The 13,507-nt window shown below is 45.6% G+C and overlaps 1 protein-coding gene across 7 annotated transcripts in view; it reads right to left on the reverse strand.

Annotated features, from left to right (window-relative positions):
* The window catches only part of LOC139262325 (lysophosphatidylserine lipase ABHD12-like), a 41,462-nt gene that overhangs the window by 15,088 nt on the left and 12,867 nt on the right, over positions 1 to 13,507 (reverse strand). For 4 of the 7 annotated variants that reach the window (XM_070877497.1, XM_070877494.1, XM_070877496.1 and 1 more), the window contains exons 5-10: positions 13,329 to 13,359; positions 5,038 to 5,083; positions 4,700 to 4,829; positions 3,876 to 3,913; positions 3,286 to 3,368; positions 1,703 to 1,785 (exon numbers count right to left, since the gene is read on the reverse strand). In XM_070877497.1, coding sequence (XP_070733598.1) covers positions 1,703 to 1,785; positions 3,286 to 3,368; positions 3,876 to 3,913; positions 4,700 to 4,829; positions 5,038 to 5,083; positions 13,329 to 13,359 — 411 coding nt within the window. Of the gene's footprint in view, positions 1 to 1,702; positions 1,786 to 2,507; positions 2,689 to 3,285; positions 3,369 to 3,875; positions 3,914 to 4,699; positions 4,830 to 5,037; positions 5,084 to 13,328; positions 13,360 to 13,507 lie in introns of those variants that run through there. The other 3 variants (XM_070877498.1, XM_070877495.1, XM_070877499.1) reach the window with 3 other exon arrangements.

The following is a 13,507-nucleotide window of genomic DNA, read 5'->3' on the forward strand; positions in this document are numbered from 1 at the left end:
AGATGCAAAGTACTCATTTAGTACCTCAGCCATACCTTCTGCTTCCACGCATAGGTCTAATCGGCCCCACTCCTCTTACTACCCGTTTACTATGTATATGCCTATAGAAGACTTTTGGATTACGTTTTATGTTAGCTGCCATTCTATTCTCATACCCTCTCTTTGTCCCGCTTATTTTCTTTTTCACCTCTCCTCTGAACTTCCTATATTTAGCCTGATTCTCAGATGTCTTCTCAACCTGGCATCTGTCATAAGTGCTCTTTATCTGCTTCAGCTTACTCTCTATCTCTTTCGTCATCGAGGGAGCTCTGACTTTAGTTGCCCAACCTTTCCCCCTCGTGGGAAAGTACCTCGACTGCACTCAAACTATTTCCTATTTAAAGGCAGCCCATTGTTCCACTACAGTTTTGCCTGCCAATCTTGATTCTAATTTACCTGGACTAGATCCATTCTCATCCCACTGAAATTGGCCTTCCTCCAATTAAGTATTTTTTACTCCAGATTGCTCCCTGTTCTTTTTTATAGCTAATCTAAACCTTATAATACTATGATCACTGTTCCCTAAATGTTCAACTACTGACACTTGCTCCACTTGACCAATCCCATTCCCCAGAACCAGATCCAGTAATGCCTCCTTCCTTGTTGGGACGGAAACATACTGATCAAGAAAGTTCTCCTGAACACATTTCAGAAATTCTTCTCCTTCTCTGCCCTTTGCGCTATTATTATCCCAGTCTATATTAGGATCGATGAGGTCCCTCATTATCACTACTCTATAGTTCTTTCACCTCTGTAATTTCTCTGCAAATTTTCTCCTCCATATTTTTCCCACTAGTTGGTGGCCTATAGAATATACCTAGTAGTGTAATGGCATCTCTATTATTTCTAAACTCTATCCATATAGATTCTGTCCTTGACCCCTCCAGGCTCTCCGCTACTGTAACATTCTCCTCAACCAATTCTGCCACATCACTTTCTATCTTTCCTTAACACCCTATATCCAAGAAGATTTCCCAATCCTGCCCTTTTTTGAGCCAGGCATCCGTTTTTGCCACATCATATTCCCATGTGGCTATTTGTGCCTGCAACTCGCCAACCTTGTTTACTATGCTTCGTGCGTTCCTATCATAGACCATCCTGTGTTCTCGCTTAGTCTGACCCCATGTAACTGAAGTCCTGCATCTTTGGTACCATTTTGGTAACTCTTCTCTGCACCTTCTCCAAGGCGTTGACATTCTTCTTAAAGTGTGGTGCCCAGAATTGGAAACAATACTGCAGCTGGAGCATAACTTCTGTACTTTTTGTACTCTATGCCTCTGTTTATAATCTGTTAGATAAGTAAACATGTTTCCCTGATGACTTAATGAGTAGCTGATCAATATAAACCAAGAAACTCTCATTTAACCATAACTTCAGCCAGGGCTTTAGACCCTCATAGTTTGGAGGTGAAAATTTGCTTTCTGATTTCTAATCCGCAACCCCTGAATGAAGGGAAGGTGTGTGGACAATGGATGAGGATAATAATGGGTTCAGATATAATGGCCTTCTGATCGATAAGCCTGCAACCATTTACTGCCTAGGCTCAGACTTGAAGAATGGTAACAAAGAGGACAGCAAAAAAATTAGCAGAAATGGAGCAATATAGGCAACTAAGCATGCAGGTTATTTTATTATTGTATTAATAAAGTCACATTCTACTTACTTTTCAACATTGTGAAAGAAAATATTATTTTCTGTTATTGTATCCATAAAGAACCATTCAAATCCAGGAAAAAACTTATAATACTGTAGGAAGAATACAAGATAAATTGTTAAAATAGTAAAGGAGTACATGCTTTTATGTCTCAAACTGGCTCAGTTGGTAGATCGCACTCAGTTCTGAGTTTAAGTCCCACGCTAGAACATGAATATTAAATCGTGCTGATGCTCTAGTTCTTCTTCCATTAGCAAAGTCACAGGAAATTCCCAAATTTGTCCTGTCTGAAATGGAGAGGTGGGGGTGGGATTGCCAGTGCCTCACCAAGATAACTAAGAAACTGGACTTTTAACATTATGCCTTAACCCAAACATTAGAAGACCACCGTCTATTGCACATTTTCTCATATCAGCTGCCTTTATGGCATCTCAGTGAGAGTGTCAATTCAAAGGCATTTTTGTGCTACGAGCTCAACCTTTCAGGTTTGATTTAGATTTGGTTGATATTGCCCAAAATAATTGTGTTTAAAGCCCTTGTGGCTCTCAGAAAATAATTTCATCCCATTGGATTGGGTTAGATTCAAACTGAAGGTGAAATTTGCTGCACGATAAGTTCTGTTTTGAGACAATTGCAGTTTTCCAGTGTTGAAACTTATTATCTATTCTGGTTTTCTGAACCCAAAACAATAGTAAATCAAGAACAAAAGTGCACACAGCAGAGTGTTGCAACTAGCAGATGCTCAGCAAGCCCTCAGACTTGCTCAGTCCTTCACTCTCAATGTCAGCTGTGGCTCAGTGGGTAGCACACTCGCCTCTGAGTCAGAAGGTTGTGGGTTCAAGTTCCATTCCAAGAACTTGAGCACAGAAATCTAGGCTGGTACTCCAGTGCAGTGCTGAGCGAGTGCTGTGCTGTTGAAGGTGCCGCCTTTCGGATGAGACATTAAACCGAGGCTCTGTCTGCTCTCTCAGGTGGACGTAAAAGATCCCATGGCACTATTTGGAAGAAGAGCGGGTGAGTTAACCCCAGTGTCCCGGCCAATATTTATCCCTCAATCAACATAACAAAAAAACAGATTATCTGGTCACTATCACATTGCTGTTTGTGGGAGTTTGCTGTGCGCAAGTTGGCTGCCACGTTTCCCATATTACAACAATGACTACACTCCAAAAGTAATTAAAAGTAAAGTGCTTTGAGACATCAGATGGTCATGAAAGGTGCTATATAAATGCAAGTCTTTCCTTGTAACTGAAAGGAAACACTACAGCATTAATATTGTTGAATCTAGCTGTACAACACAGTGTCTTAACACTGCTTGTAAAATGTTACACTGCAGATACTGTTATTGCAGCAATGGATTCTTGGAAATAGATATATTCTAGTGAAAAGTATAAAGATAGAAAAAATGAAATCAGAAGAAATGAGCAAAACAGGTAAAAACATGCATGCATATGTAATATTAACATATAAAACACAAGCAACTTCTGAAAGTATTTGTTACAAAATAAAAATGAATGGACATTTTAACATAAATGAACTTCTTATTTCCAAACTTGGGCAGAGATATGTTACAAGCAAACATTCCTACATGCCTTAGAAAATGGGTGATGGGCTACTTCTTCTCGCAAAGAGGTAAATGGAGATTCCAGTATAACAGCATCAGCTGGGCTTCCTACTTAATAAAACACATAGATTTCCAGTGAAATATCAAATTCAATCTTCTATTAATTTAGATTGAGAAAATATTCAATGGCTCTGATGGCTCAGTGAATAACTCAGCGATACAGATCAGAAAGTTCCCAGATTAAATTCCCAGTCTATGTTGAGTTAGCTGATCTTAACCTGGGTGTAAGGGAAGAGAAAATCAAGCAAGATTTCCTTCCTGATTCAGTGACCTTTGCTGGAATGAGCGCATCTTAAGTGAGGGCACGATTAGCTTTAAGGTCTAATAAACTGTTAACATTCATTGTTCAGGTTCATACATAAACAATAGCAGAGGCAGCCCATTACCCATGGAACCGTATCCCAGGAAACCACCGTCTCTATCAGGAAGGAAGAAGCTTGGCATGGTGCAAAGCTTTCTGGTGTTTAACAATATGCTTCATAATGTTTGTAAAAGCATTTCATATTACACAGCTCTATAAATTAGCACTACTGAGCGTAGAAAATGTTACATCTTTACCTTTCTCATATAGGCTTCGTGCAGTATTTGATGCAACACTGTAAATGAAAAGGAAAATGTTTGGAAAATGTTATAATACACTAGATTTGATATTTTCTATTTTTAATGTTCCCATGGTAACAAAAATAAGTGTCCTACTGCAATATTCCTTTCAAAGGTGTCTACTGCACAGTTTAGTAGTTAAAATCATCTATTTTCATCCATAGGCTAAATTATAAAATAACCCATGCTTACCATTTGAACCCAGAGTAGATTCTTTACTGCGTTTTAAAGCTCTCTTCATTATTTATTCTCCAGCAAGGCCACTTCAAAGAGCATTAAGAGTTAACCATATTGGGCGAGAGTCACGTGTAGGCTAGGCCAGGTGACGATGGCAGGTACTCTTCCCTGGTGAACAGTAGGTGAACCAGATGGATTTTGTGAAAATCTGGCAGCTTTCATGGTATTTTTTTTTAGTTCAATGAACAGATTGTATTGGTTTCAACATCACAATTTGCCATAATGGGAATTGGACTTATTATTTCTGGGTTGTTCGTCCAGTGCAATAAACACTATGGTACTGTATTTTAAAATGGCATAGGGTTTTTAAATGCATTATATACACTGTCAAACTCACAGGATTTTTTTTTCTTCAACAACAGTCGTGATTACTAACAGTATGTTCAGTATCCCCCATACTGAACATACTGAAGGAGTGATGCATATGTCACTGCTACAAGTTTATCAAGAAATTATTTGCGATTCGATTCCCAAAAATATATATATTCACTATTTACATAATCTGATGACCGTCAGTATACATGAAGTAGTTATTTAATACTTGCCCGCTGCCTAGGGAGTGTCCCCAGAGACACACGGGACTTTTCCTACTCCGAGCTCTGGTCCACTCAAAGAGGTACAAGGAATCTGTAGTAATTCCTGCTTCACTAGGTTCACCAGTAGAGTCTGCCCACCCTGATGCAAAATAAATCAATATATTATACATTAACTATTACTAAAAAATAATATTGTCTTGTTTATACAAAAGTATTTCTCATATTGCCGTATTTTATAACTATGCTCTTCAGACAAGATTAGGCCGGCTTGGGTTGGTGTGGCTATAGCTTATGTAGGTCGCTAAATTTTGTATGCTTAACTGAGAAATAAATCTTTAAAACAATACCTCTGTAGTCTAGGGCTAATACGTGGAACCCATGAGCACTCAGCATCTGAGGAAGAAGGAAACTTGCAGGTGTTCACAACCATAAACACAAAATAACCTAACAATTAATTCATAACTGTTTTTCAGATTGCATTTCATAGTACAGTACAATGTCTCGAATCCGATTGTCCAAAAATCGGATATGTTTGAGGCGGCCAAGATGGCAACATCGGGCAACGAGGGACGAGGAAACCGGTAAAAAATGGTTAAAAAAAACAGCGTCGGGTAGGCCGCGGGCGGCAAGGAGTGGCGGGAATCGGCGGGCAGCGAGGAACGGAGGAGCGGCGGGAGGCAAGGATCTGTGGATCGGCGGGCGGCGAGAAGCAGAGGAGCGGCGAGGATCGAGGACCGAAATCTGGCAAAATCTGAAAACCAGCACGATCCCGAGGTTGCTGGATGTCAGATGTTGTACCTGTATCCTGTAGTTCCCATAGTATACTGTGCACCTTCGTTGAAATGATAGTAGGGTGCAGCTCGCTACATACATTGTCAATGTTACTCTTCCATCAATCCACCAATATGTTTTAACAGGAAGATAAGGGATCCCAATACACATGTTTACATCCTGTCCCCCAATGACCTGACCAAGGCTTACCCTACAAGCCAAGCACAAATGTAAGTGTAGACTAAAATTGAATCTAAGGCCACCAACAACAACAACAACTTGCATTAATGTAGCATAAATGTCAAAATAAAGTACCCCGGTGCTTTACAGATACATAATCAGAAAAGATGCATGCTGTTAGGTATACAAGAACTCTATGAGGTTGAGTATATGAGCTAAACTTAATGTGACCTTAGTCTTCTTTATTAAAACTCCAGAGTGCCTAAACAACTTGGCAGCCAACCTTTTATACTGGCCCTGCACGTGTGTGCAGGTGACCATTAGGACTCCAACAGTCACGCCATCTGGTGGCAAGTATTACATAGTTACATACATAACATCACTCCCTCCCCGCACCCCCCCTCCCCACCCCCCTCAAAGTCTTCGATACAAGTTATTTACAAGTTGAGGCGATCCGGAGCCCGTCGCTCCCTGGTTGATCGTCTAAGTTCAAACCCTGGTGTGTGTGAGTCGGTCGGAGCATTGCTGCACTGCACCGCGGCTGGTCTGACCGGACTGTCAGGAACGGTGGGTTCATCCTTGTGATTGACAGTGAGGTCGATTGCTGGTTGGGTGTGTGTTGGTGGATCGTCGTGGTGATGTCCTCTTCAAGTCGTTCCTGGTTGTCAGTAAATCGCAATTTGGTCTGATCTAAATGCTTTCTGCACGTTTGGCCATTTAACAGTTTAATTATAAACACTCTATTCCCTTCCTTGGCCAAAACAGTGCCAGCAACCCACTTGGGACCATGACCACAATTCAGGACAAACACAGGACCGTTAACATCAATGTCACGTGAAACAGCCGCGCGAACGTGGTACATGTTCTGCCGGTGTCGCCGGGTTTCCACGTGATTATTAAGATCAGGGTGGACTAGGGAGAGCCTGGTGTTGAGGGCTCTCTTCATTAACAATTCTGCCGGGGAACCCTGGTAAGCGAGTGGGGTTGCGTCCGATAACTGAGCAGAATGCGAGACAAGCGGGTCTGCAGGGAGCCGTCCGTCACGCATTTCATGCTCTGTTTGATTGTTTGGACTGCCCGCTCCGCTTGACCGTTAGACACGGGCTTAAACGGAGCAGACATGCTTGATGCCATTGCGGGTCATAAACTTGTTTAATTCTGAGCTGGTGAAACACAGTCCATTGTCACTGACAAGGACGTCGGGCAAGCCATAAGTGGCGAACATGGCCCAGAGGCTTTCAATGGTGGCTGTGGACGTGCTGGATGACATGATTATGCATTCAATTCATTTGGAGTAAGCGTCCACTACTACTAAAAACATCTTTCCTAGAAAGGGGCCGGCAAAATCTACATGGATCCTGGACCACAGTTTGGAGGGCCATGATCACAGACTCAGTGGAGCCTCCCTTGGTGCATTACTCAGTTGCGAGCAAGTGTTGCACTGATGTACGCATGACTCCAAGTCCGAGTCAATGCCGGGCCACCAAACATGCGACCTGGCAATTACCTTCATCATGACAATGCCTGGGTGGGTACTGTGTAGGTCGCGTATAAACATTTCCCTGCCTTTTTTTGGTAAAACCACACGATTACCCCATAAGAGACAATCCAACTGGATGGACATTTCATCTTTGTGTCAGTGAAACGGCTTAATTTCATCTTGCATTTCACTTGGAACTGCCGACCAGTTCCTATTTAGGACGCAACTCTTTACTAATGATAGCACGAGATCCTGGCTGGTCCAGGTCCTGATCTGGCGAGCTGTGACGGGTGATCCCTCGCTCTCAAAAGCATCCATGACCAGTAGCAAGTCTGCAGGCTGCGTCATTTCAACCCCGGTGGTGGGTAATGGTAGCCGGCTGAGAGCATTGGCACAGTTTTCAGTGCCTGGTCTGTGGCAGATAACATAGTCATAGGCGGATAATGTTAGTGCCCATCTTTGGATGCGGGACGAAGCATTGCTGTTTATACCTTTCCTCTCTGAAAACAGCAAAATGAGCGGTTTGTGGTCAGTTTCAAGCTCAAACCGAAGTTCAAATACGTATTGGTGCATTTTCTTAACCCCATATACACATGCTAACTCCTCTTTCTCGACCATACTATATTCTCAGCCTTAAACAGACTTCGAGACGCGTATGCAACCGGTTGCAGGTTGTCTGACACATTGGCTTGCTGTAACACGCAGCCGACCCCATACGATGAGGTGTCACAAGCTAGCACTAAATGGTTACATGGGTCAGAGTGTACAAGTAACTTATTTGAACATAGCAGGTTCCTGGCCTTCTCAAAAGCTGTGTATTGAGATTTGCCCCAAACCCAGTCGTCACCCTTACATAGCAACATGTGCAAAGGCTCTAACAACGTGCTCAACCCGGGTAGAAAATTACCGAAATAGTTGAGGAGTCCCAAGTCTGCTGCAATCTTTCTCCCCAAAAATTCGACTTCTGCCGCCAGGAAAACACATTTGGAGCGTTTCAGCCTGAGTCCCACTCTGTCTAGTCGACTTAGAACCTCTTCCAGGTTGTGTAGGTGTTCGATGGTGTCACGACTGGTGCTCAGGATGTCGTCTTGAAACACAATGGTGCGCGGAACAGAATTCAGCAAACTCTCCATGTTTCTCTAGAAAATGGCTGCGGCCGAGCGAATCCCGAAAGGGCACCTGTGGTATATAAACAGCCCTTTTGTGTGTGTTGATGCATGTCATTCTTTTCGAAGATTCAGCCAGCTCCTGTGTCATGTAGGCGGAGGTTAGGTCCAACTCGGTGAACGACTGCCCCCCCTCCCCCGCTAACGTTGCGAACAGGTCACCTCCCTAGGGCAGCGGGTACTGGTCCTGTAGTGAGACTCGGTTAATCGTTACCTTGTAGTCTCCGCAGATTCTGACCGTACCATTGCTTTTCAACACCAGAACAATTGGACTGGCCCACTCGTTCAACTCGATTAGCGATATGATTCCTTCACATAGGAGTCTGTCCAGTTCGATCTCGACTTTCTCCCTCATCATGTACGGAACTGCCCGAGCCTTGTGATGGACGGGCCGTGCATCGGGGCCTAGATGGATCTGTACCATGGCGCCTGTAAAGTTGCCGATGCCTGGTTCGAATAAGCGAGGGAAACTTGCTCAGCACTTGAACACACGAGGCGTCATCCACTGAAGATAGTGCTTTGATGTCGTTCCAATTCCATCTAATCTTTTCTAGCCGGCTTCTGCCGAACAGCGTTGGGCCATTGCCTGGAACAATCCTCAATGATAGGTCATGCACAGCTCCATCATACGATACCTTCACTGCCACACTTCCAATGACTGGTATGAGCTCTTTGATGTAGGTACACAGCTTTGCATTAATCGGGCTCAGTTTGGGCCTTTGTGCCTTATTGCCCCGAAGTTTCTCGAAAGCGTTCTGGCTCATTATTGACTGACTCGCACCCGTGTCCATCTCCATGGATACTGGAACTCCATTTAATTTGACTTTCAGCATTATAGGAGGGTTCTTGGTGGTGAAGATATGTATCCTCAGATTGAGTTGCCTGTGCTGCGTGATCCGCGCCGGATCGATCATCCTCTGCCACGTGGTATGTCGCAGCACGTTTGCCTTCACTGGAGATGCCCTATTGTTGCGCAGCCTTTGCACATGTAGTGCTTGAATCGACATTGATGGGCCCGATGATTAACCCCTGCAGCGCCAATACAGTGCTAATGGATTCACATTCACCCCCAATGGCAGACTCTGAGTCATCACAGGTCTTGCAGCCACAGACATAGAGGCCCTGCCATATGCAGTTCGGCCTGCGAGCGACGACATTTTATGCACAGTACTTGCCGGTGAGCTTCAATGTTGAGAAGATATCTGTTTAGTGTTATCGTCTGTGGCCATGCATGCCTGGGCGATCGCGATGGCCCTGCTCAGGTCTAGGGTTTCAGCAGCCAGCAGCTTTCGAAGAATGACCTCGTGGCTGATGCCCAGCACGAAATGTCCCGCAGCATTCACCCCAACGCAATTCCAAAATCGCAAGGTTCCGCGAGGCGTCTCAGGTCAGCGACTTAATCCGCCACGTCCTGGCCCCCGGAGCGATGGTGCATGTAAAAATTATACCTGGCCATGAGGATACATTCCCTCGGCTTGAGGTGGTCCTGAACCAGCGTGCACAGCTCTGTATATTCCTTCTCCGTTGGTTTTGTCGGTGCGAGCAGATTCTTGATGAGGCTGTATATTTTAGGCCCACAGACGGTGAGGAGAACTGCCCTGCGCTTGGCCGCGTTAGTGTCTCCTTCCAGCTCGTTGGCCACAAAGTACTGGTCGAGACGCTCAACGAAGGCTTCCCAATCATCACCCTCTACGAATCTCTCTAATATTCCAACGGCATCCATGGTTGCGTGAAGTTTCGTATTCTGTTACTCATCGCCAATTGTTAGGTATACAAGAACTCCATAAGGCTGAGTACTGTGAGTTAAACTTAGTGTGACCTTAGTCTTCTTTATTACAACTCGAGTGCCTCAACAACATGGCAGCCAACCTTTTATACTGGCCCTGCATGTGTGTGCAGGTGACCATTAGGACTCCAACAGTCACGCCCTCTGGTGGCAAGTATTACATTGTTACATACATAACAGATGCCAAGCCAAAAAAAAAAGATATGTTAAAAAGGATGACCAAAAGCTTGGTCAGCGAGAGGAATTTTAAGGAGAGCATTAAAGAGAGGGAGATGGAGAGGCAAAGGAAGAGAACTCCAGAGAGTGGGGCCGAGGCAGCTAAAGGCATAGCCGCAAATGATTCAGCAAAGGTAAGGAATAATGCTCAAGAGCCCAGAGTCGAAGGAAGAAGGTAGCAATAGGAAGGGACGTGGCCATGAAGAGATTTAAGCACGAGGATGAAAATGAGAAATCAGAGGCACTAGCAGATCATGAAAGAGCGAGCACAGGGGTGATAGGTAAGTGGGACTTGTATTAATATAAGATATGATAGAGGACAGAAAATTTGCTAATCTTGGCCCCAAGTTTCGACATGATTTGCTCCTGATTTTTAGGAGCAACTGGTGTAGAACGGAGTATCTTAGAAATCGGAATTCTCACCATTTAGTTTGCTCCAGTTCTAGTCAGTTAGAACAGTTTCACTTTGGAACAGAATTTTTTTTTCAAAAGGGGGCGTGTCCGGCCACTTACGCCTGTTTTCAAAGTTTCGTCAGTGAAAACTTACTCCAAACTAACTTAGAATGGAGTAAGTGAAGATTTTTGTATGCTCGAAAAAACCTTGTCTACACTTTAGAAAATCAGGCGTAGGTTACAAATCAAGCGTAGGGAATGGGGGGGGCGGTGTTTAAAGGGAAGTTTACAAACATTAAACATTTCAGTTTTACAAATAAAGAGCCATCATCAATAATAAATGATAAAAATATCAATAAATCAACCAATAAATCAATCAAAAAAAATTAATCAGAAATAATTTTTTTTTTAAATCAATAAATAAAACATTTTCTACTTACTGACTGCAGCACCGGGAGCCCTCCAACAGCGTGCTGGGATGCCCCCCCACCCCCCCTCCAGTGTGTCTCTGTCAGTGTCTCTATCTCTCTGTCGGTCTGTCTGTGTGTGTCTCTCATTCTCTGTCTGTCAGTGTCTGTGTTTCTGACAGCGAGGGGAGGGGGAGGAGGGAGTAGAGGGAGAGAGGAGGGATGGGGGAGGGGGGGAAATGGGGGGGGGGGGAAATTGGGAAGGGGGGGAGATGGGGAGGGGGGGGAGATGGGGGAGGGGGGGAGATGGGGGAGGGGGGGAGAAAGGAGATGTGGGGGAAAGGAGATGGGGGGAAAGGAGAAGAGGGAGGGAGGCTGAACGGGCCGGGCCCAGCCGGGCCCGAGACTTCGGGCAGGGCCCATCCCCGGCACCAGATTTACAGGTAGGTGGTGTTGGGTCGGGTCGGGTCGGGTCGGGGGGAGTGCGGGTTGGGGGGGTGGTGGGAGAGAGGTCGGTTCGGTTCGGGTCGGGGGGAGGGAGGGAGAGGGAGGTCAGGTCGGGTCCAGTTGGGGGGGGGGAGCGGGGGGAGTCGGGGTCGGTGTCGGGTCCGGAGGCGGCGGGGGGGAAGCGGGAGTCGGGTCGGGTCGGATCGGGTCCAGTCCGGGGTGGGGGTCGGGTCCGGTCCAGGGGCGGGGGGGGAATCGGGAGTCGGGTCGGGTCCAGTCCGGAGGCGGGGGGGGTGGGGAAGCGGGAGTCGGGTCGGGTCCAGTCCGGAGGCGGGGGGGGGGGGAAGCGGGAGTCGGTGTCAGGTGCGGTCCGGAGGCGGGGGGGGGGCGGGGGGAAGCGGGAGTTGGGTCGGGTCGGGTCCAGTCCGGGGTGTCGGGGTCAGGTCCGGTCCAGGGGCAGGGGGGGGAGAAGCGGGAGTCGGGTCGGGTCCAGTCCGGTGGTGGGGGGCGGGGGAAGCGGGAGTCGGGTCCGGTCCGGAGTCGGGTCGGGAGGAAGCAGGAGCTGGCCGTGGGAGGAGCCTTATTCACGCAGTCCCAGTGAGCCCATTCGGCCAGGACTAGGGGCTGCGTGCTTCGGGCCCCTCCCACACAGTTTTGGGCACCTGGAGCTACTGCACATGCGCGCCCACTGTAGCGCGTATGTGCAGAGGTCCCGGCACTGTTTTCAGCGCAGGGATCTGGCTCCGCCCCCTACAGCTCCTGCTGCGCTGCGCCGAGCTGCAAACGATCTGCAGGGAGCTGGAGAATCTGGAAGTTTTTTTTAGGCGCACTTTGTGGCGCGAAAAACGAGCGTCCAGGTCTGGACTGCGCCGTTCTAGGCGCGGCTCGAAACTTGGGCCCCTTATATTTTTTAATATAGTATAGTTGCTGACACTGGACTCTCGAACCTATTAATGAATAAAACATGGCATTAGCAAGAATATTACAAGGATTAGGGCCGGAGGGAGCCTGAGGGGAGGTTTTGTTAACTGGACCAGGGGAAGGAGCAGAGGCAGCTGAACGAATGGTCTCAATCTTCATGACGAAGAAGTCCAAGAGCATCTTGCACTTGTTGGAAGAATGGGTGGAGGAAGCAGCGGTGAAGGATTTAAGAATAATGGACAAAAGAAGCCAAGAGTTATCTTTACTCTCCAAGATGATCCTAGAGTAGTGGGCAGTTTTGGTCGAGGAGAGTGAGGCCTGATAGCGCTTGATGTGGACCAGCCAGATCTGATGATGGATGGCTAAGCCAGTTAAGTGCCAGATACGCTCAAGTCCGCACACCTGGGATTTGAAGGAACAAAGATGAGAACAATACTGGGGGAACAACCAGAATGGGATAGAGTAAAGGTTTTAATGGGGACTAGGGCATCAAAGATAGAGGTAACGCAGTGGTTGAGTGGACAAACAGCTGCAAATTATTGTGGAGAATGCAATGCCAAAGGCTAGGCAATTGAGAATTTGAAAGTACAGTTGTAAGTTACCTGAAGTATCAAGAGTTTCTCTTATAGTATTGCCGCTATTAGATTAAACAAATTCTTGTTAAATATTCTTGATAAATATCTCAATGTTTTATGCAAGATGAACAAATCTACAAAATACTGATATTTTTATCTAACTTTTAACAAGACAGCTATAAAGGTTATAAATATGAATTACATGGTGAAAACAGGCAAGCAACTTAGTTATTTTTTTCTAGAGTCGTTACAGAGACTAGGAACATATGCACTGATCAAAGCAAAGTATTCATTACCTTTACCAATTCAACTCTGTGTCCTTCAGCTCTAAATTTAATTAACAAAATGTTTAATTACTACACAGAAATATAACTGTAAACACCAATATGTGAGTCTACTAAACACTAGTTAATGTGATACAGATTCTAGTGATACTCTAATTATTAAGTAATCATTTGTGCATTTAGAAATAGCA

This window comes from Pristiophorus japonicus, chromosome 4, assembly GCF_044704955.1.
Source record: "Pristiophorus japonicus isolate sPriJap1 chromosome 4, sPriJap1.hap1, whole genome shotgun sequence".
In the NCBI taxonomy this organism is placed as follows: Eukaryota; Metazoa; Chordata; class Chondrichthyes; family Pristiophoridae; genus Pristiophorus; species Pristiophorus japonicus.